Here is a 21,700-nt window from a genome sequence, read left to right as displayed (position 1 = left end):
GAAGTGGAAAGACATATGTCACATTTAAGAACTGATACAGCCAATATAACAGCAAGCAAATGTTTTAACAAATGCAAAAGAAGTGATCTTTAGTACAGTCGAAAACAAAGAGGGGGAAAAGATGTTTGGGTAAGATGTGGTAAAGAGATGGAGAGAATGCATTAAGGAATTGATAATGGAACACCTTTACCAGAGGATGTAATAAGTAAAGAAGAGGAAACAAATGAAACTGACAAAAGAGATGACATTCTGCAAGAAGAATCTGAGAAAGCTCTAGAAGACCTACAGAAGAGCAAAGCTATGGGCATTGATGATAGAACTAATCAAGAACACTGAATGCATGAAAACGATGCCACTGAAAGTGGTTTGCTCCATGTACAACACAGGGAAGATACAAAGGAAAATCCAGGATGGAATATTGTTGTTGTTGTTGTTGTTGTTGTGGTCCTTAGTCCTGAGACTGGTTTGATGCAGCTCTCCATGCTACTCTATCCTGGGAAAGCTTCTTCATCTCCCAGTACCTACTGCAACCTACATCCTTCTGAATCTGTTTAGTGTATTCATCTCTTGGTCTCCCTCTACGATTTTTACCCTACACACTTCCCTCCAATACTAAATTGGTGATCCCTTGATGCCTCAGAACATGTCCTACCACCCAATCCCTTCTTCTAGTCAAGTTGTGCCACAAACTTCTCTTCTCCCCAATCCTATTCAATACCTCCTCATTAGTTATGTGATCTACCCATCTAATCTTCAGCATTCTTCTCTAGCACCACATTTCGAAAGCTTCTATTCTCTTCTTGTCCAAACTATTTATCGTCCATGTTTCACTTCCATACACGGCTACACTCCATACAAATACTCTGAGAAACGACTTCCTGACACTTAAATCTATACTCGATGTTAACAATTTCTCTTCTTCAGAAATGCTTTACTTGTGATTGCCAGTCTACATTTTATACCCTCTTTACTGCGACCATCATCAGTTATTTTGCTCCCCAAATAGCAAAACTCCTTAACTACTTTAAGTGTCTCATTTCCTAATCTAATACCCTCAGCATCACCTGACTTAATTCGACTACATTCCATTATACCCAATTCGCTTTTGTTGATGTTACTAATTATTACTAAACCCAAGAAAAGAACAGCTCAGGAAATGGAGAGTGATGCTCAAGCTGAGGAAGCTTACCAGATTTTAAAAACTGTTAACAACATAGATGAGTGGAGAATGTATGGAGAATTCGTCGCCAATGAAATGAGAAAAATTTCCCCCGACAACACAAACATATGTGAAGCACATCATTGGAAATATTCTTTACAGACGAATGGAAAAACTAGTAGAAGCCAACCTCGGGGAAGATCAGTTTGGATTCTGTAGAAACACTGGAACACGTGAGGCAATACTGACCTTACGACTTATCTTAGAAGAAAGATTAAGGAAAGGCAAACCTACGTTTCTAGCATTTGTAGACTTAGAGAAAGCTTTTGACAATGTTGACTGGAATACTCTCTTTCAAATTCTAAAGGTGGCAGGGGTAAAATACAGGGAGCGAAAGGCTATTTACAATTTGTACAGAAACCAGATGGCAGTTATAAGAGTCGAGGGACATGAAAGGGAAGCAGTGGTTGGGAAGGGAGTAAGACAGGGTTGTAGCCTCTCCCCGATGTTGTTCAATCTGTATATTGAGCAAGCAGTAAAGGAAACAAAAGAAAAATTCGGAGTAGGTATTAAAATTCATGGAGAAGAAATAAAAACTTTGAGGTTCGCCGATGACATTGTAATTCTGTCAGAGACAGCAAAGGACTTGGAAGAACAGTTGAATGGAATGGACAGTGTCTTGAAAGGAGGATATAAGATGAACATCAACAAAAGCAAAACAAGGATAATGGAATGTAGTCTAATTAAGTCGGGTGATGCTGAGGGAATTAGATTAGGAAATGAGGCACTTAAAGTAGTAAAGGAGTTTTGCTATTTGGGGAGCAAAATAACTGATGATGGTCGAAGTAGAGAGGATATAAAATGTAGACTGGCAATGGCAAGGAAAGCGTTTCTGAAGAAGAGAAATTTGTTAACATCCAGTATTGATTTAAGTGTCAGGAAGTCATTTCTGAAAGTATTCGTATGGAGTGTAGCCATGTATGGAAGTGAAACATGGACGATAAATAGTTTAGACAAGAAGAGAATAGAAGCTTTCGAAATGTGGTGCTACAGAAGAATGCTGAAGATTAGATGGGTAGATCATGTAACTAATGAGGAAGTATTGAATAGGATTGGGGAGAAGAGAAGTTTGTGGCACAACTTGACCAGAAGAAGGGATCGGTTGGTAGGGCATGTTCTGAGGCATCAAGGGATCACCAATTTAGTATCGGAGGGCAGCGTGGAGGGTAAAAATTGTAGAGGGAGACCACGAGATGAATACACTAAGCAGATTCAGAAGGATGTAGGTTGCAGTAGGTACTGGGAGATGAAAAAGCTTGCACAGGATAGAGTAGCATGGAGAGCTGCATCAAACCAGTCTCAGGACTGAAGACCACAACAACAACAACAACAACATCATTGGAAATGTCCTATTCAAAACAGCGTTGGCGGAGTCTTAGAAACCAACTCCCAGCATTACATCATTACCAGTTGTTCTATCAGAAAACAGTGCAGAACAGAATCCAAACTGATCTTCCCCGAGGTCGGCTTCTACTGGTTTTTCCATTTGTCTGTAAAGAATTCATGTCAGTATTTTGCAGCCGTGACTTATTAAACTGATAGTTCGGTAATTTTCACGTCTGTCAACACCTGCTTTCGTTGGGATTGGAATTATTATATTCTTCTTGAAGTCTTAGGGTATTTCGCCTGTCTCATACATTTTGCCCACCAGATGGTAGAGTTTTGTCAGAACTGGCCCTCCCAAGGCTGTCAGTAGTTCTAATGGAATGTTGTCTACTCCCGGGGCCTTGTTTCGACTCAGGTCTTTCAGTGCTCTGTCAAACTCTTCACACAGTATCATATCTCCCATTTCATCTGCATCCTCTTCCATTTCCATAATATTGTCCTCAAGTACATTGCACTTGTATAGACCCTCTATACACTCCTTCCACCTTTTTACTTTCCCTTCTTTGCTTAGAACTGGTTTTCCATCAAAGCTCTTGATATTCATGCAAGTGGATCTCCTTTCTCCAAAGGTCTCTCTAATTTTCCTGTAGGCAGTTATCTTCCTTACCCCTAGTGAGATATGCCTCTACATTATTACATTTGTCCTCTAGCCATCCCTGCTTAGCCATTTTGCACTGCTTGTCGATCTCATGTTTGAGGTGTTTGTATTCCTTTTTGGCTGCCTCTTTTACTGCAGTTTTATATTTTCTCCTTTCATCGATTAAATTCAGTATATCTTCTGTTACACAAGGATTTCTACTAGCCTTCGTCTTTTTACCTACTTGATCCTCTGCCGCCTTCACTATTTCATACCTCAGAGCTACCCATTCTTCTTCTACTGTATTTCTTTCCCCCATTCCTGTCAATCGTTTTTCATCTGAGCTCTTGCTATTCATACAAGTGGTTCTCTTTTCTCCAAAGCTCTCTTTAATTTTCCTGTAGGCAGTATCTATCTTACCCCTAGTGAGATATGGTCAACATCCTTACATTTGTCCTCTAGCCATCCCTGCTTAGCCATTTTGCACTTCCTGTCGATCTCATTTTTGAGAAGTTTGTACTCCTTTTTACCTGCTTCATTTACTGCATTTTTATATTTTCTCCTTTCATCAATTAATTTCAATATTTCTTCTGTTACCCAAGAATTTCTACTAGCCCTCGTCTTTTTACCTACTTGATGCTCTGCTGCCTTCGCTACTTAGTCCCTCAAAGCTACCCATTGTACTTCTACTGTGCTTCTTTCCCCCATTCCTGTCAATTGTTCCCTTATGCTCTCCCTGAAATTCTGAACAACCTCTGGCTTAGTCAGTTTATCCAGGTCCCATCTCCTTAAATTCTCACCTTTTTCAGTTCCTTCAGTTTTAATCTAGTTCATAACCAATAGATTGTGGTCAGCTTCCACATCTGCCCCTGGATATGTTTTACAATTTAAAACCTGGTTCCTAAATCTCTGTCTTACCATTATATAATCTATCTGAAACCTGTCAGTATCTCCAGGCTTCTTCCATGTATACAACCTTCTTTTATGATTCTTGAACCAAGTGTTGGCTATGATTAAGTTATGCTCTTTGCAGAATTCTATCAGGTGGCTTCCTCTTTCCTTTCTTACCCCCAATCCATATTCGTCTACTATGTTTCCTTCTCTCCCTTTTCTTACTGCTGAATATCAGTCACCCACGACTATTAAATTTTCGTCTCCCGTCACTATCTGAATAATTTCTTTTATTTCATCATACATTTCTTCAATTTCTTCGTCATCTGCAGAGTTAGTTGGCATATAAACTTGTACTACTGTATTAGGTGTGGGCTTCATACCTATCTTGGCCACAATCATGCGTTCAATATGCTGTTTGTAGTAGCTTAGCCGCATTCCTATTTTCCTATTCATTATTAAACCTACTCCTGCATTACCCCTATTTGATTTTGTGTTTATAACCCTGTAGTCACCTGACCAGATGTCTTGTTTCTCCTCCCACCGAACTTCACTAACACCCACTATATCTTACCTTAACCTATCCATTTCCATTTTTAAATTTTCTAACCTACCTGCCCGATTAAGGGATCTGACATTCCATGCTCCGATCCGTAGAACGCCGGTTTTCTTTCTCCTGATAACGACATCCTCTTGAGTAGTCCCCACCCGGAGATCCGAATGGGGGACTACTTTACCTCCGGAATATTTTACCCAAGAGGACGCCATCATCATTTAACCATACGGTAAAGCTACATGCCCTTAGGAAAAATTAGGGCTTTAGTTTCCCCTTGCTTTCAGCCGTTCGCAGTACCAGCACAGCAAGGCCGTTTTGGTTAGTGTTACAAGGCCAGATCAGTCAATCATCCAGACTGTTGCCCCTGCAACTACTGAAAAGGCTGCTGCCCCTCTTCAGGAACCACACGTTTGTCTGGCCTCTCAGCAGATACCCCTCCATCGTAGTTGTACCTATGGTACGGCTATCTGTATCGCTGAGGCACGCAAGCCTCCCCACCAACGGCAAGGTCCATGGTTCACGGGAACAACAATATTATGAAAAGGAAAGGCGCTACTCACCATATAGAGGAGATGCTGAGTTGCAGATAGACACAACAAAAAGATTATCACAAATAAAGCTTTTGGCCATTAAGGCCTTCGTCAACATTAGACCACACACACACACACACACACACACACACACACACACACACACAGTGGCAGTGTGGTTTCAGTTGCCTGAGACTGCATTCGTGTGTGTGTGTGTGTGTGTGTGTGTGTGTGTGCGTGTGTCATCTATTGCTGACGAAGGCCTTAATGGCTGAAAGCTTTATTTGCGAGAGTCTCAGATGCGCTAATCTGGTCGAACGTCAACATGCACAACACTGGAAATGATCATGAAAGTGCATGACATGATTTACAAAGATTGAAGGCAGACAATTCATGATGTTTGTAACAGACTTGGGCTGTCACACGTTACACGTCAACAAATTCTAGCCAAACTGAACATGAGATGAATTGCATGTTTGTCCCTTACCTTGTCAGCATCAACCAATGAACCTTGTCAGCATCAACCAATGAAATCACAGGAGTGACATGCAATGAACTGCAACAAAGGGTTTGAGAGTGTTCCAATTTCTTATCCAGAGTCATAACAGGTGATAAATCTTGGGTCTATGGCTATGACCCTGAAATGAAGCAGCATTCATTACATTGGAAAATTCCATCTTGGACAAATTCACAGGAACATCAAATCAATGCTGATCATTTTTTTCGACATTCATTCAGGGAGTTGTGCCTAATTGTTCCAACTGGTAAGACAAACTGTGGGCAGTTTTACTGGGAGGTTTTGAGGTAACAGGGGAAAAGTTCAGCATAAATGACCACAGTTGTGGAAAAAGGAAGACTGGTTCGTGCACCCTAACAACACACCCACACAGACCTTGCTCGTTCTGAAGGAATTCCTGGCCAAAAGCAATATGGAAACAATCCCTCACCCTCCCTACTTGCCAGATGTTGCCCTGTGAGACTTCTACGTGTTCCCAAACATGAAAATTGCATTGAAACAGCAAACGTTTTGACTTGATGGAAGACTTCCAAGTGGAATTGCAGTGGGTCCTTAACACCCTTCATCCTGCAGACTTCCATGAGTCCTTCCAAAAATGGGAACCACAATGGGATCATGGCATACATGCCTGAGGTGACTACTTTGATGGTGACAGAGGATATTAGGACTTATGTATAGTTTTCTGATTATTACAATGAAATTCTCAGTTTTTTTTTTTTTGGGACATGTAGGTACAATAGTTATTTGCAGAGGCCTGCAGTTATAGAAGGTAAGCTCAAAAATGTTAAACAGCTCCTTAAAACAGCACAATGGTCACTTTAAACCAATGTAGAATAGGTAAACTTGTACCAGGAAGTCAAGTCACTCTCTGATACTGACACAAATCGTGTCAGTGGAGCGGTGCGTATCGGCCTGATGGTTGTATGGCATCAGTGCTATAAAATGGGTTGATGTGACAAATGATTTAGCATGATGAATGAAGCTACCTTAAGAGTAAAAGAAATCAACACAGACTGTTCAATGTGTCTACAAGGAATAATGTGCTGCTTGCAGCCATACAACATTACAAACAGCCTTGAAAAGGTCAACACTGACTGGAATTGCTGCTGTCAGTGAACACATCTTCCATCTTAACCAGTTTCGAAGTGAACACTGAAGGGCATAGCATACAATGGTATCTCACTAAAAATCATAGCTCACAGTCTCACATTCAGCTGCACATCTTCAGTAGGGCAAAACCAAAAGAAACTGAGCAGCACCTGAGTGGGGGCGGGTAGTGTGGTCCGACAAGATACCAGTTCACCTCTTTGCAAAAGATGAAAGACATCGAGTGCACTAGTGACACAATGAGGCCTTTAACGTATACTGTGTGGAGGTTATAGTTCAGCTAGCAGGTGGTTATTTGATGTTTAAATCGTATTTGCATACTTTGACTTTGACACACTCATTTAGATTACTGTGCAAGGAATAAGGATGTCCATTTCAACATTCTTTGAGAACAAGTGTAGACCTGCCTTCTATGCCCTTGTTCTGCAAATGCTGTGGGTACTCCTGTCTTCCAAGATGACAACGACCATGTCCTCCAGGCTGCAAGCATACACTGATGTGACAAAAGGCATGGGATAGTGATATGCATATATACAAACAGTAGTAGTATCGTGTACACAAAGGACACTCCTGGAAATGGAAAAAAGAACACATTGACACCGGTGTGTCAGACCCACCATACTTGCTCCGGACACTGCGAGAGGGCTGTACAAGCAATGATCACACGCACGGCACAGCGGACACACCAGGAACCGCGGTGTTGGCCGTCGAATGGCGCTAGCTGCGCCGCATTTGTGCACCACCGCCGTCAGTGTCAGCCAGTTTGCCGTGGCATACGGAGCTCCATCGCAGTCTTTAACACTGGTAGCATGCCGCGACAGCGTGGACGTGAACCGTATGTGCAGTTGACGGACTTTGAGCGAGGGCGTATAGTGGGCATGCGGGAGGCCGGGTGGACGTACCGCCGAATTGCTCAACACGTGGGGCGTGAGGTCTCCACAGTACATCGATGTTGTCGCCATGGTCGGCGGAAGGTGCACGTGCCTGTCGACCTGGGACCGGACCGCAGCGACGCACGGATGCACGCCAAGACCGTAGGATCCTACGCAGTGCCATAGGGGACCGCACCGCCACTTCCCAGCAAATTAGGGACACTGTTGCTCCTGGGGTATCGGCAAGGACCATTCGCAACCGTCTCCATGAAGCTGGGCTACGGTCCCGCACACCGTTAGGCCGTCTTCCGCTCACGCCTCAACATCGTGCAGCCCGCCTCCAGTGGTGTCGCGACAGGCGTGAATGGAGGGACGAATGGAGACGTGTCGTCTTCAGCGATGAGAGTCGCTTCTGCCTTGGTGCCAATGATGGTCGTATGCGTGTTTGGCGCCATGCAGGTGAGCGCCACAATCAGGACTGCATACGACCGAGGCACACAGGGTCAACACCCGGCATCATGGTGTGGGGAGCGATCTCCTACACTGGCCGTACACCACTGGTGATCGTCGAGGGGACACTGAATAGTGCACGGTACATCCAAACCGTCATCGAACCCATTGTTCTACCATTCCTAGACCGGCAAGGGAACTTGCTGTTCCAACAGGACAATGCACGTCTGCATGTATCCCGTGCCACCCAACGTGCTTTAGAAGGTGTAAGTCAACTACCCTGGCCAGCAAGATCTCCGGATCTGTCCCCCATTGAGCATGTTTGGGACTGGATGAAGCATCGTCTCACGCGGTCTGCACGTCCAGCACGAACGCTGGTCTAACTGAGGCGCCAGGTGGAAATGGCATGGCAAGCCGTTCCACAGGACTACATCCAGCATCTCTACGATCGTCTCCATGGGAGAATAGCAGCCTGCATTGCTGCGAAAGGTGGATATACACTGTACTAGTGCCGACATTGTGCATGCTCTGTTGCCTGTGTCTATGTGCCTGTGGTTCTGTCAGTGTGATCATGTGATGTATCTGACCCCAGGAATGTGTCAATAAAGTTTCCCCTTCCTGGGACAATGAATTCACGGTGTTCTTATTTCAATTTCCAGGAGTGTATATAAGGGTGGTGCATTGGTGGAGCTGTCATTTGTACTCAGATGATTCATGTGAAAAGGTTTCCGAGATGATAATGGCTTCACAATGGGAATTAACAGATTTCAGTTGGTAAGATCTAATAGTAGGGTTTGAGTGTGGTGCAGACCCCATGAAGCCATGGACCCAGGTTGCCAACAAGGCACTGAGCAAGCTGGTGGTGGCTCCACAATGGTGTGGGCTGTGATTACATGGAATGGACTGGGTCCTCTGGATGTTTGCTGCTTGGAGACCACTTGCAGCCGTTCATGGATGACATGTTGCCAAACAATGATGCAATTTTTATGAATGACACTGCGCCATGTCACCGGACCACAATTGTTCGTGACTGGTTTGAAGAGCATTCTGGACAATTTGAGCAAATGATTTAGCTGCCCAGACCACCTGCTATGAACTCCATTGAATATTTATGGGATGTAACTGAGAGGTTAGTTTGTGCACATCCTGCACTGGTAACACTTTCGCAATTATGGATGCCTATAGAGGCAGCATGGCTCAGTATTTCTACAGATGACTTCTAATGGTTGAGCCCCTGTACACTCGGTTGCTGAACTATGCTACTCAAAAGGAAGTCTGACACAACATTAGGAGGTATCCCACGACTTGTCACCTCAGTACGTGTACCTGATTTGCAACAATCTGGTTTCCTGTTGTACCTCAACTGGCCCACTAAATCACGAGATCCTAATTCCATAGAAGATGCCTGGGATCGGCGAGTGAAGTGTATCAATCAACATGTCAGAAGGATCACCCATGGGTGGCCCCAGCTGGGTATGCTGAACCTGAGGACACTTATGGATACTCTTCCACTATCAGTGCTACAGGTGCTGTTACACATAGCATCATGACCCTGGGGGTGAGTAATTTTTTCTCCAGTGTGCTTACCATTGCAGATTTTCCTCACAAGGTAGAAAATGTTTCTAAACATGTCGGTATTCTGTCAAGGTATGAGACTAAGCTATACCATTATCAGCACATTTGTGTCAGGTAACTGCCGCAAATGATGGCTCATCAGTAATGTTGGTACACACGATGTTCTTCCCTAATAGTAAATAAGCAATGAAAATGTTACTGTGTTACTGCAGTGGAGGAATATACAGAATAAATATGACCTTAATAAGAATTCCAGATCCTACTTTAATAATATTATGAAACGTATAGACTGCTGTAAAGATGATACATTGAGTTGGAGACAGGTACAATAAAATAACTGTTACATATAAGCTTCTAACCAAAGCCTTCTTCAGAAAAGAGAAATGCACACACACATCTACAAAAGCAGCATATGGCCTCTGCCTCTGACCGGAGTTGTGGGAGGTAGCAGTTTTGTGTGTGTGTGTGTCCTTTCACAATATTGCTAATATTCCAACCTAGACTTCCCACTGTCAGATGCTACGTTAACAATTATGCAGCTAATGAGCTGCTGTTCACTACATATATTACAAGCTAACTGTTGTCTTCAGGACAACGCAAGCGACACATAATTCACCACACTGCAATCCTGCAGTCTCACAGGTATTACTCCAACCATGTGATAAAAGTGGAACCTATCATTTCTTACTGTACAATGCATTAATCAAAGAGCCCACTGCGATCCTAGCAGCAGCAGCAGCAGCAGCAGCACTAGGTTTATATCTAAGAAAGAGGGAGCTAAGTATGCCTCCTTAGACAACTGGAATGTTGTTATATTGTATGAGTAGGCGATATATAGATGCATCGGAGTTTATCTGCAGCAGTCATCATCCTGTGTCATGTTTATCTTGATCAATGTACAGTGAAATGTAACAGCTAGGACCTATCCTTTTCTTTTAAGTTTCGTCACACCGGACTCTCATTCACATTAATTAACCGAAAAGCTAATAACATGGTAACTGCAACCCTAAGCATAGCCAAATATGAGAAATGTAAGTAATACTACACTTTGGGAACTGTTCTGATGAAATAAAGCTGTACAAAGTATTCCTTATGCCTCAACAAGTAGACACTGTAATTGGTAGCAATGTTTCAAACGTCACTATTTACCTAAAATCGGAATACAATAAGTCTATGTTATATATTTTAAATCTGCTGTTATTAAACAAAAACAGAATTTCATTAAAATATGGGTCTTATTATTTAACTGCAAAGCATTATCCTGTCTCTGAAATGTAATTACTGTAATTAATGGGAATAACAGCACATAATGTAAACTAACTACTTTAACGAACTTAAAGACTGTTTTTATAAAGATTGTTATTACTGAGATGAAGGTCATTTTTACTGAAGCTAGGAAACATACTAAGAAAAAATTATATTTGATACCTTTCATGTAATCCAGTAAAATGGAGTACTGTATGTATTGTTATATTTACATATCCGATCATTTTAATTGTGAATGAGACTGTTGCGTAGCAAGATTCATGTACCGCTTATTGCGATTTTATTTTCCATTCTAATATGTGCCAAAATTCATTGTATTTCATTAATTGTCTGTTTTAATAATCACCGACATCGCAGCAAAACGTATATAAGGCCACTGCAGGTCCTCTGTTGCATCCCAGTTTTGCTCAATCTTTCCAGGTGACCTCTGTGCCAATTTAGTTCAACTGTATTACAGATTGTTTCACTGCTTGAATGACTTCAAAACATTACATTGAAACTAAAAAAAGTAATGTGAGCATTTTGTCCAGTTAGGACTGTCATGTTAGACCAGGATTTGAACTTCTTTCTGTTTTCTACAGCAACAGCAGCAATCAACTCGATGATGCAGATAACTCAGAGTTAGGTATATGTTCAACAACTTCAACCACCAATTCTTTTCTGCAGATACTGATATCTTCAAGAACCTTCATTACAGCATTATTAAATTCAGTAACTTACGTACAATGTATTAACTGATTTCCAAGTATTTGATCCTGGAACACCAGATCAGGGAAGACTTATTGGATGGGATGAGAAGGGAAGTTTTTACTTCTCATAATGTCCGATAAGTCTCCCTGACCTGGGATTCTGGGTGACTTTTCTGAACTCGACCCCTATTCTTAAACCTCACCAGTCCTTTTCCTTCATCCCTCTTCCTTCCCCTTCAACACTTCTGCCAGGAGGAGGAGCCACTGGCTCTGAAAACACGCATAAGAAATAACTTTTATATTTATGTTCTCCTGGTGCCGCTTGGTAAGAAGATTTTTTTTATCTATTCAATTACATTATGTTTCCAAACATTGGTTATTTTTATGTTTGCTTTTTTACAAATGTATATCTTTTTTAAGCAGCACCCTATTTCTGTTATTCGGTAATCCACTTCCTCTCCTCATGACTTGTTCAAAAACATATCACTGTGTACCATTCGTGTAAATACGTTGTTATTAGAAAGATATTACTGACGACTCTCCTCTACTGTACTGTGTTCATCATCATCATAAGTCTGATGTAAACAAACACAAAAGCAACTGCTGGTCAGCAGCCATAGATCATGTAGACTGTTGTTGTACTGTTCTAGAAAGTAGATCCAATCTCCCTTCTAACAGCTTTATCCAAAATTTTTGAGAAAGTAATGTATTCAAGAGTAGCTTCACATATCTGTAAAAATGAAGTACTAACAAAATGTCAGTTTGGTTTCCAGAAAGGTTTTTCAACAGAAAATGCCATATATGCTTTCACCAGTCAAATTTTGAATGATCTGAATAACCGAACATCACCCATTGGGATTTTTTGTGATCTCTCAAAGGCTTTTGATTGTGTAAATCATGAAATTCTGCTACACAAGCTCAAGTATTGTGGCATGAGTGGGACAGTGCACAAATGGTTTAATTCATACCTAACTGGAAGAGTGCAGAAAGTTGAAATAAGTAGTTCTCGTAACATGCAAAGATCAGCACATTCCTCAAACTGGGGAACTATCAAGAATGGGGTTCCACAAGGGTCAGTCTTGGGTCCTTTGTTGTTCTTATTATATATTAATGACTTGCCATTCTATATTCATGAAGAGGCAAAGTTAGTTCTCTTTGCTGATGATACAAGTATAGTAATCACACCTGAGAAACAAGAATTAACTGATGAAATTGTCAATACTGTCTTTCAGAAAATTACTAAGTGGTTCCTTGTAAATGGACTCTCACTGAATTTTGATAAGACACAGTACATACAGTTCCGTACAGTGAATGGTATGACGCCATTAATAAATATAGACCTTAATCAGAAGCATATAGCTAAGGTAGAATATTCCAAATTTTTAGGTATGTCCATTGATGAGAGATTAAATTGGAAGAAACACATTGATGATCTGCTGAAACGTTTGAGTTCAGCTACTTATGCAATAAGGGTCATTGCAAATTTTGGTGATAAACATCTTAGTAAATTAGCTTACTACGCCTATTTTCACTCATTGCTTTCATATGGCATCATATTTTGGGGTAATTCATCACTGAGAAATAAAGTATTTATTGCACAAAAGCGTGTAATCAGAATAATAGCTGGAGTCCACCCAAGATCATCCTGCAGACATTTATTTAAGGATCTAGGGATATTCACAGTAGCTTCTCAGTATATATACTCTCTTATGAAATTTGTTATTAACAACCAAACCCAATTCAAAAGTAATAGCAGTGTGCATAACTACAATACTAGGAGAAAGGACGATCTTCACTATTCAAGATTAAATCTAACTTTGGCACAGAAAGGGGTGAATTATACTGGCACTAAAGTCTTTGGTCACTTACCAAATAGTATCAAAAGTCTGACAGATAACCAACAAGTATTTAAGAAGAAATTAAAAGAATTTCTGAATGACAACTCCTTCTACTTCATAGAGGAATTTTTAGATATAAATTAAGAAAAAAAAACAAAAATATTAAAAAAAATAAAAAAAATAAAAATAAAAAATAAAGAAAAACAAAAAAAAAAACACAAAAAAATAAAGTTGTTATATCAATTTAAGTATGTTGTTAAATTAACCTAATTATGTCATGTATTGAAAAATTCGACTCGTTCCACATCATTACGAAATATCGTATTCATGATCCATGGAACTAGTATTAATCTAATCTAATCTAATCTGTATTAGGTATTGTATTTCTATGTCCGTGTACAAAACTTTTAAGACATTTTGATGTATTAACAGCCACCAACATTTTTTCTTAATCATACTTTAGCTACGTAACTATTTAGAAACATCATGTACACACTACTTGTGCTCCGATTTTCTCACTGTCAATACATATTGGTAAAATGGATGACACTGCTTCCTACTTTGTAATGAAACACATGCATGGAATAAATTTTCTCTCCTCAAGGGTTGTTCAAAAACATAATGGGGGAAAAACAAGTTGTTCTTAATGTTTTTCACAAGATTATACAGAAAATCAGCTTTGAAGTTTTTCAAGAAACAAAGATTACTGAATGCAATTTAAGACACAAAATTATATGCGTTAGTGTAATAGATAGTGTCAAAGATAGTAAATTGAATATTCTGTGGGGCAGTGTTTCAAATCTCATTAAGGACCATAAGGTACTTTTTTTAATTTCCTATTTGGTTTCAGTACCTAAACCATTTAATATGAATTTCATCAAATATATGTTAAATCATACTTAACCACCATTTTTCATGATCAGTGCACGTCGTCTTGTTTTTAATTACATATTGCACTCAAAATTCTGGTTTTCATGCAAATTATAAATATTATATATTCAAATGGCTCTGAGCACTATGGGACTTAACATCTGAGGTCATCAGTCCCCTAGAACTACTTAAACCTAACTAACCTAAGGACATCACACACATCCATGCCCGAGGCAGGATTTGAACCTGCAACCGTAGCGGTCGCACGGTTCCAGACTGAAGTGCTTAGAACCGCTCAGCCACTCTGGCTGGCAATAATATATATTGTGACAGTCTTTTTGTTGTGCCTATCAGCAACTAAGCATCTCTGCTATATGGTGAGAAGCAACAATCATTTTCATAACATTGTTGCAGTCCATCCTGGATTTTCCATTGTTTAATATTTTATAAAAAGTGGTTTATGTTAAGACAACATAACTCAAAGTTTTTGGGGGGGGGGGAGGGGGGGGGGAAGAAAAATCACATTCTTTATTTGGATATGTCCATGTTTTGTAGGTATGAACCAGAGTGATAAAGCATCATAGAAATGTGGAAAACAATCATTTTCACGATGTCGGCCACACATTACAAATGCTGCATTTTTACAATTGTCACTGCACCACTGCAATCTGAACCCAACAAAATTGATCTGGAGCCAGGTGAAGGGATTTTTCACAAGAAATAACAAGATACGGAAGATGCCAGATGTACTTGAGCTAATGCATGAAGCTCTGTGACATGTTACTGCCGAACGATGGTGAAATGCAGAACAGCAGTCGTAAAAGAGGAGGAAAATTTGGATTTTTTGTGGTGGTTTTGGATTCTGCTGCCGAGCATCTCATTCTCAATGTAGCAGTATTGAAAGGTATTCCTCGGAGACAGATATGGAAAGTGTTCATATATTAGCAGACAACTGACTGTAATATGTTCAGTGACTTTATTATTTAACTATATGGGAAATCTCCACAGTGCACTTTCACACCACACATTGCTCATCCACAAAATTACCCTTGTTAAACTCAGGTATTTTCTGTCAGTCTCATTTTTTATTTCACTACTACATTAGCTAAGATCGAGAGCATGTTATGTTTTCCACCTGGTAATCTAAGTAGTTTATGTGGGAGTTCTGCCAAATATTATTTCCTTCTGTTTCAAAATTAAATGACATTTGAAACTACATTGTTCTCTGCTCATCTCTTTTTATGTCTTTATGGCAACTGTTCATATCACTTCAGGTTAGCTGGATTATTTGCCTGGTCAATGCTGTCCAAGTTAAATGCACTGGTAAAGCCGTTGACTCCGTATCATCGCTTAATGCGCAGAATGAAATGTATCCTCATTATTGTATTTGATGTACTTGGGACAAGCTTGGCTTCTGCTCCATATGAAACAAAATCCAATGACTTTACAGCAAATGCAGAAGAATACATGGTGTAATGTTTACATGACGTTTATTCTTCTGATGAACAGAGTATACCACACTGTAATGCAACTTGCTCACTTGCTGGAATTGGCAATAAACAAGTGGAAACAAAACGATTGCATACCAGTCATTCAGGCAACTGTCTTCCATTGAAGCTTTGTGTGAGCACAAGGTACATCAATGAAGAGAAGGTACAATGCTGCTACTCTATCTGTGGGGAATCAATGTTAGCAGAACAATAATAACTAGTGTACATATTTCTTGTGTTAATACACATTTACTGTCACCTCCAGCAATTGGACCAGTTGCATTCCCCAGGTACCTGCACTGCATCAGTAATAAATGACTGGATTCCTCCAAGAGTTGTCTCAAAGTAAGTAAAAGGTCATTTGTCAGTCTGCTATTTTGAAAGTCCATACTGATATTCTGTAACAGTGTTTCTTTTGCTACTTGTACTTAAAATGTGAGCCAGACTGGGACCCTGGTCTATCACAGGAAATATCCTTTTCAACTATGTCACATAAGGATCATTTATTCACCTTTACAATGAAAATATTTGAAGGATAACCTTCGTTAAGACTGAAAGAGGCAGCAGCAAGTAGCAATTGGTTAAAGCTTTAGGTTGGACGGTGAAGCATGCTCTGGTAAGAGTAATGTCACTGAAAGGTACTGGCCTAGCAGAAACTTTAAATTTGCCATGAATGTTTACTGTTGTAAATACATCACCATAGTGTACTGCTGTCATTATTTACAAATCTATCATCCCATCGCCCTCACTCCAATCACCAGCTTATAATACACTTGGTGATACATAGTTTAGCTGTCTCCATGTTATGCCTCAAATTTAAGTATCAGTGTGTTCCTTTCCACTTTATCATTGTACTGCTGAATAACCTAATTAACTCATATCAAGCTCTTCCCCCACCCTTTACTGCCTGAAGTAAGGATCAACTGTACCTAATCTTATGTAGTCAAATAAAGCTAAATCTGTATCTACACTTCCTGGGACTAAAACTGCATTTAACCACTTTAAAAAACACCATACTCATTTTTCAATGCCAATTACACTCAAAATATCACCAATGTCACATGTTCTTGTCTAACAAATTATCAATTCTTTAAAGTGTGTGTGTGTGTGTGTGTGGGGGGGGGGGGGGGGGGGGGGGTGGTGGTGGTGGTAGTAGTAGTAGTAGTAGTAGTAGTAGTAGTAGTAGTAGTAGTAGTGGTGGTGGTGGTGGTGGGAGGGTGGGGGGGTGGGGGGTTGCAGCAAAGGTTGACACACATAAAATTAATTTGAAAATAACAAACATTAATGCCAGTCATATTTCTTGACCTCACTAGGCTGAATGGTGACTCTTCTGACATTTCAACCTGAGTTTAGAACCATTAGAATCTCTGAGATAAATATAATATACACTCTCAGAAATGGGTTAAATTTGTAATTTGGCAATTCCGGGTAATAAGCTAGGAGTTTGTAACATTTTAACATAGCAAGTTGGAACTACTACACATGCTATTACTGCACTCCTATTAATATTTTTTTTCTTTACTCATTTTTCAATTTTCATGGTACTTACATAGCATGTACCCGAATCTACAGAAACATTTATCAGACTGTCTCACATAGATTCATCATTCAGAATATTAATTTCCATGTGCTGATCCCAATAATGCATCTAATTTATCAGAAACAAGGTAATTAAAAGGTACAGTAAAACCCTGTTTTTATGTTCCCACATTTTATGTTAATTTTTATTGGTTCTAACAGAAGTCCTATTCTCTCAATACAATGCTTTCCTGTCATTAAGAATTCCACGGTACAACTTTTCCCACGTTTCAAGATTTCATTGATGTTATCACGACATTTAACACTGATTTTCATATAGATTTGTGCAAAAGGTGCATTATATTCCTGCTAAAAGTCAGCCTTGGGAAAAAGCAGAAAACTTATGCTATAGGCAAACTTACTGATTATCTAAAATAGTGTTAGCACTTTTAACAAGAATTTCATTGTCAGCATGTTGGGTCTTGGCTGCCCATATAATCTGTTCACAGTATTTGGAAGGGTGAGAAGTATGAAAATACAATCTGACAACAATAACTATAGTAGCAACCTTCCTTCTGTTCACTGCATTGTATTGCAACAGCTTGAATTTAATTTCAATCATTTATACAAATAAACACCACCTTTGAAGTAGGCCATCTCTATAAAGGGTTTTCACAAATTATTATTGTTCTGCTTGAAATACAGTAATCTGTACTAGGTTCACAGTCTTAGGTCAGTATGACCTGATGTCAGATGTAAACATTCCTACTCAAGATGCTCTCTGCAGCATGAGAATTTCAGCCCTCTTCTCACCCTGGATGTTCCTGAACTTATTGACGACCTTGTAGGCAACAAGCTGTATATTTCATGGCTGTTGTTCTCTGTATATGAAGATTGCCAGCTTTAGTGTGTTACGAGTCTTATTTACCATGATTTTATAATGATTATCAACAATAAATCCCACATTAGAAAACAAATATCTTATTAATGTGGTTTCACAAGAGAGTAGATCTAATTGCTGTTAGAAAGAAACAAAAACAATTGTTTCACATTTTCTGAAATAGGCAATATTTAAATGTTTTTAATTTCATATTTTGAACAATATAAAAAGAATGACGCTAAGAGTAATTTATTCATTTTCACTTATTGCATTTCCTATAGTTTACATTTTGGGTCAGTCTGCTGAAAAGTGTAAAAAGGTGATTTCACTGTATGAAGAACCAAACTTATTATTATAGTATGCAATAGCTCATTTCGAGTGAGCTAATATGTCGGTTTGACATACTGACACCATTCCCTAAAAAGAATGGCACTCATACTTAACAATAATGTATTCAATTTTCCTTAAACTAATTAACTTAATAGATGGTTAACGTTGAAGTTTTGACACACTCAAAGTTTCTATTGCACATTTAGCACTGTACTTCTTAGATCCCAGCTTTTATCACTATACTTCCATTGCCTTATATTTTCAGGACCAAATGACACCCGTAATTAATTAAAACATTAAGGACTTGTGATAAATTGTTATAGTTATCAGTTCACTGCCTGAAAATACTGAAACCAATGTTGCAACATTATTTGGTTAGACTTTGTACGGAAAAGTGGAGTGAGATGCCACTGTCCTACTGTTTCGTAGGACTGTCAGAGCACCCAATTGTAAACAGTCTTGAAACCGGTCATTGTACTGCTGCTAGTGACAATAAATGTGGAAAACGTGATAATAAAGGCTCACAGGTAGGTCACCTCACAACATTCGAACAGTGATATGTGTAACACTGCTCTTAATGTAATGTGTTCCTATCACATTTTCAATGGTTTCTTTAATACACCACAGTAGTTTTATTCTCTAACAAAATGATTTCATTTGTCATAGAACTGGAAAGTTATGGAGGTATTCACCATTAAATCAGAAAAAAGAAACACTTCCAATTCAAATACCAATCATACAAAATACTCCAATAAACTGAACACAAAACATAATTTATTAGTAAACAGTATAAAATTAGAAACAGTTTATTTGTAGAATTCATGTTCTGATTCATCTTTCTTTATATTATTTTTGTATCCCTTTTCGAAATCCTTCGTAAGTACTATATAACGGTTCTCACGTACTGCATGCATTCCAGCCTGAAACAAAAAACACACATGAAAAATGTGCAGCTGCTCCAACCAAATGCTTTAAACTTCCAATTTTTAGCAATTTTTGTAGGTCTATAAATGAACTTACCAATCTCTAATATATTACACAACTCACCTCTATTTTATAGGTAAGAGTAAATATTATCTGTCTTTTGCAACTGACTGCTGCAAAAGGCATTATGTATTCTCACCTACATGATAAACATAATTTAAGCAGTGACTGAGGAAACATGGCTGCACACATTTAACAATGTATTTTAAGAACTGTTCAAAAACAGGTTACTATTCCACTAGACATTGCAACTTAATCTGTAAGTTTACTGCTACTGGAAAGAGAAAGGCTTTAATAAAAACTAAAAATGTAATGACATGACGGTCAACAGTTAAACTTGCAAGATACAACATCTATCACTAAGGCTTAACAAAAATATTAATGATATGATGTTTTGGTGCAACAAGTTTACAATTTCTTGTATTGCTCATGAAAGAAATTTATGACGTACACTTACAATGTCGATAACCTTTAAAAGTCAATACTCAATGCAAATTTTTTGAAATCAGGTACAAAACATTCAGAAGAGGGAAATTTGAAGGAAAGGTTAGTGAAAAATATTTGTTAAGCCCAGCTCAGGCATTTTTGCCATTACATAGCCACTGTACACATAATTTTGTATGTGTATTCTTCAACTCAATAAGTGAACTGTTTAAAGGTGCTGCACAATATGAGTCAGTCTATGTTATAACCTCAGATTATAATGACCTACAATAAAAAAATGCACTTGTAGGAGTAGAAGCTACACAAATGCTTTGAGTGGAGTGTGTTTTCTTTGCTGACACAGTAGACTGCCATTTACACAAAAAGATAAATTTCAGTTAGACTTTGGTACTACTCATGACCACTCATGTTCTAGGCATGCATCAATACTGTTTAAATGCTTCTAAATTGTAAATAAACTGTATTCTTAACCAGCTATTCTGAGTTATTTGGTGTTAAATATCAAGTGTGACATACATCCCTATGCATTCTTACTGATGAATGATACTCGCAGTTATAAAAGGAACACAACAGCAGAGAGTACGAGTGTAAAACGGAAATATCACTTTGCCACGAAGAAAAATGATCCTAATCCTACTCCTAATGATCCAACTCCCCAAGACACCATCCAAATTGAACCCTGCCTGGAAGAGTTCCGTCCTCCGCCGCAGCAGGACCCACCTCCTCTTCCTCAAAATCACCCTCTCCAAACCTTCCAGGAATTTCTGACTTCCAGCCTTGCATCTCAATCCTCCTTAAAAAAACCTGAATCCCACTCCCAACATCACAACTGCTGAAGCCCAGGCTATCCGTGATCTGAAGGCTGACCGATCCATCGTCATTCTTCCGGCGGACAAGGGTTCCATGACTGTGGTACTTGATCGTCGGGAGTATGTGGCTGAGGGACTGCGTCCGCTTTCAGGCAACACCACATACAAAGTTTGCCAAGGTAACCCCATTCCCCATGTCCAGGCGGAGCTTCAAGGAATCCTCAGAACCTTAGGCCCCCTGCAAAACCTTTCACCTGACTCCATCAACCTCCTGACCCCACCGACACCCCGCACCCCTACCTTCTAACTTCTTCCTAAAACCCACAAACCCAATCATCCCGGCCGCCCCATTGTAGCTGGTTACCAAGCCCCTACAGAACGTATCTCTGCCTACGTAGATCAACACCTTCAACCCATTACATGCAGTCTCCCATCCTTCATCAAAGACAACAACCACTTTCTCGAACGCCTGGAATCCTTACCCAATGTGTTACCCCCGGAAACCATCCTTGTAACCATTGATGCCACTTCCTTATACACAAATATTCCGCACGTCCAGGGCCTCGCTGCGATGGAGCATTTCCTTTCACGCCGATCACCTGCCACCCTACCTAAAACCTCTTTCCTCATCACCTTAGCCAGCTTCATCCTGACCCACAACTTTTTCACTTTTGAAGGCCAGACATACCAACAATTAAAGGGAACAGCCATGGGTACCAGGATGGCCCCCTCGTACGCCAACCTATTCATGGGTCACTTAGAGAAAGCCTTCTTGGTTACCCAGGCCTGCCAACCCAAAGTTTGGTACAGATTTATTGATGACATCTTCATGATCTGGACTCACAGTGAAGAAGAACTCCAGAATTTCCTCTCCAACCTCAACTCCTTTGGTTCCATCAGAT

The 21,700-nt window shown here is 39.7% G+C and overlaps 1 protein-coding gene across 2 annotated transcripts in view; it reads right to left on the bottom strand.

Moving 5' to 3' along the window:
- Nucleotides 1-21,700, bottom strand: part of LOC126424913 (26S proteasome regulatory subunit 6B) — a 241,483-nt gene that overhangs the window by 166,528 nt on the left and 53,255 nt on the right. Inside the window, exon 8 of one of the 2 annotated variants that reach the window (XM_050087755.1) lies at nt 19,314-19,481. The exons of the other annotated variant lie outside the window; for it this stretch is intronic. Coding sequence (XP_049943712.1) covers nt 19,368-19,481 — 114 coding nt within the window. The 3' untranslated portion in view covers nt 19,314-19,367. Of the gene's footprint in view, nt 1-19,313; nt 19,482-21,700 lie in introns of those variants that run through there. 2 annotated transcript variants of the gene reach the window in all.

The sequence above is a fragment of the Schistocerca serialis genome, chromosome 10, assembly GCF_023864345.2.
Source record: "Schistocerca serialis cubense isolate TAMUIC-IGC-003099 chromosome 10, iqSchSeri2.2, whole genome shotgun sequence".
Lineage (NCBI taxonomy): Eukaryota > Metazoa > Arthropoda > Insecta > Orthoptera > Acrididae > Schistocerca > Schistocerca serialis.
Note: the sequence above shows the minus strand (reverse complement) of the source record. Positions and strands in the feature narration are given on the sequence as shown.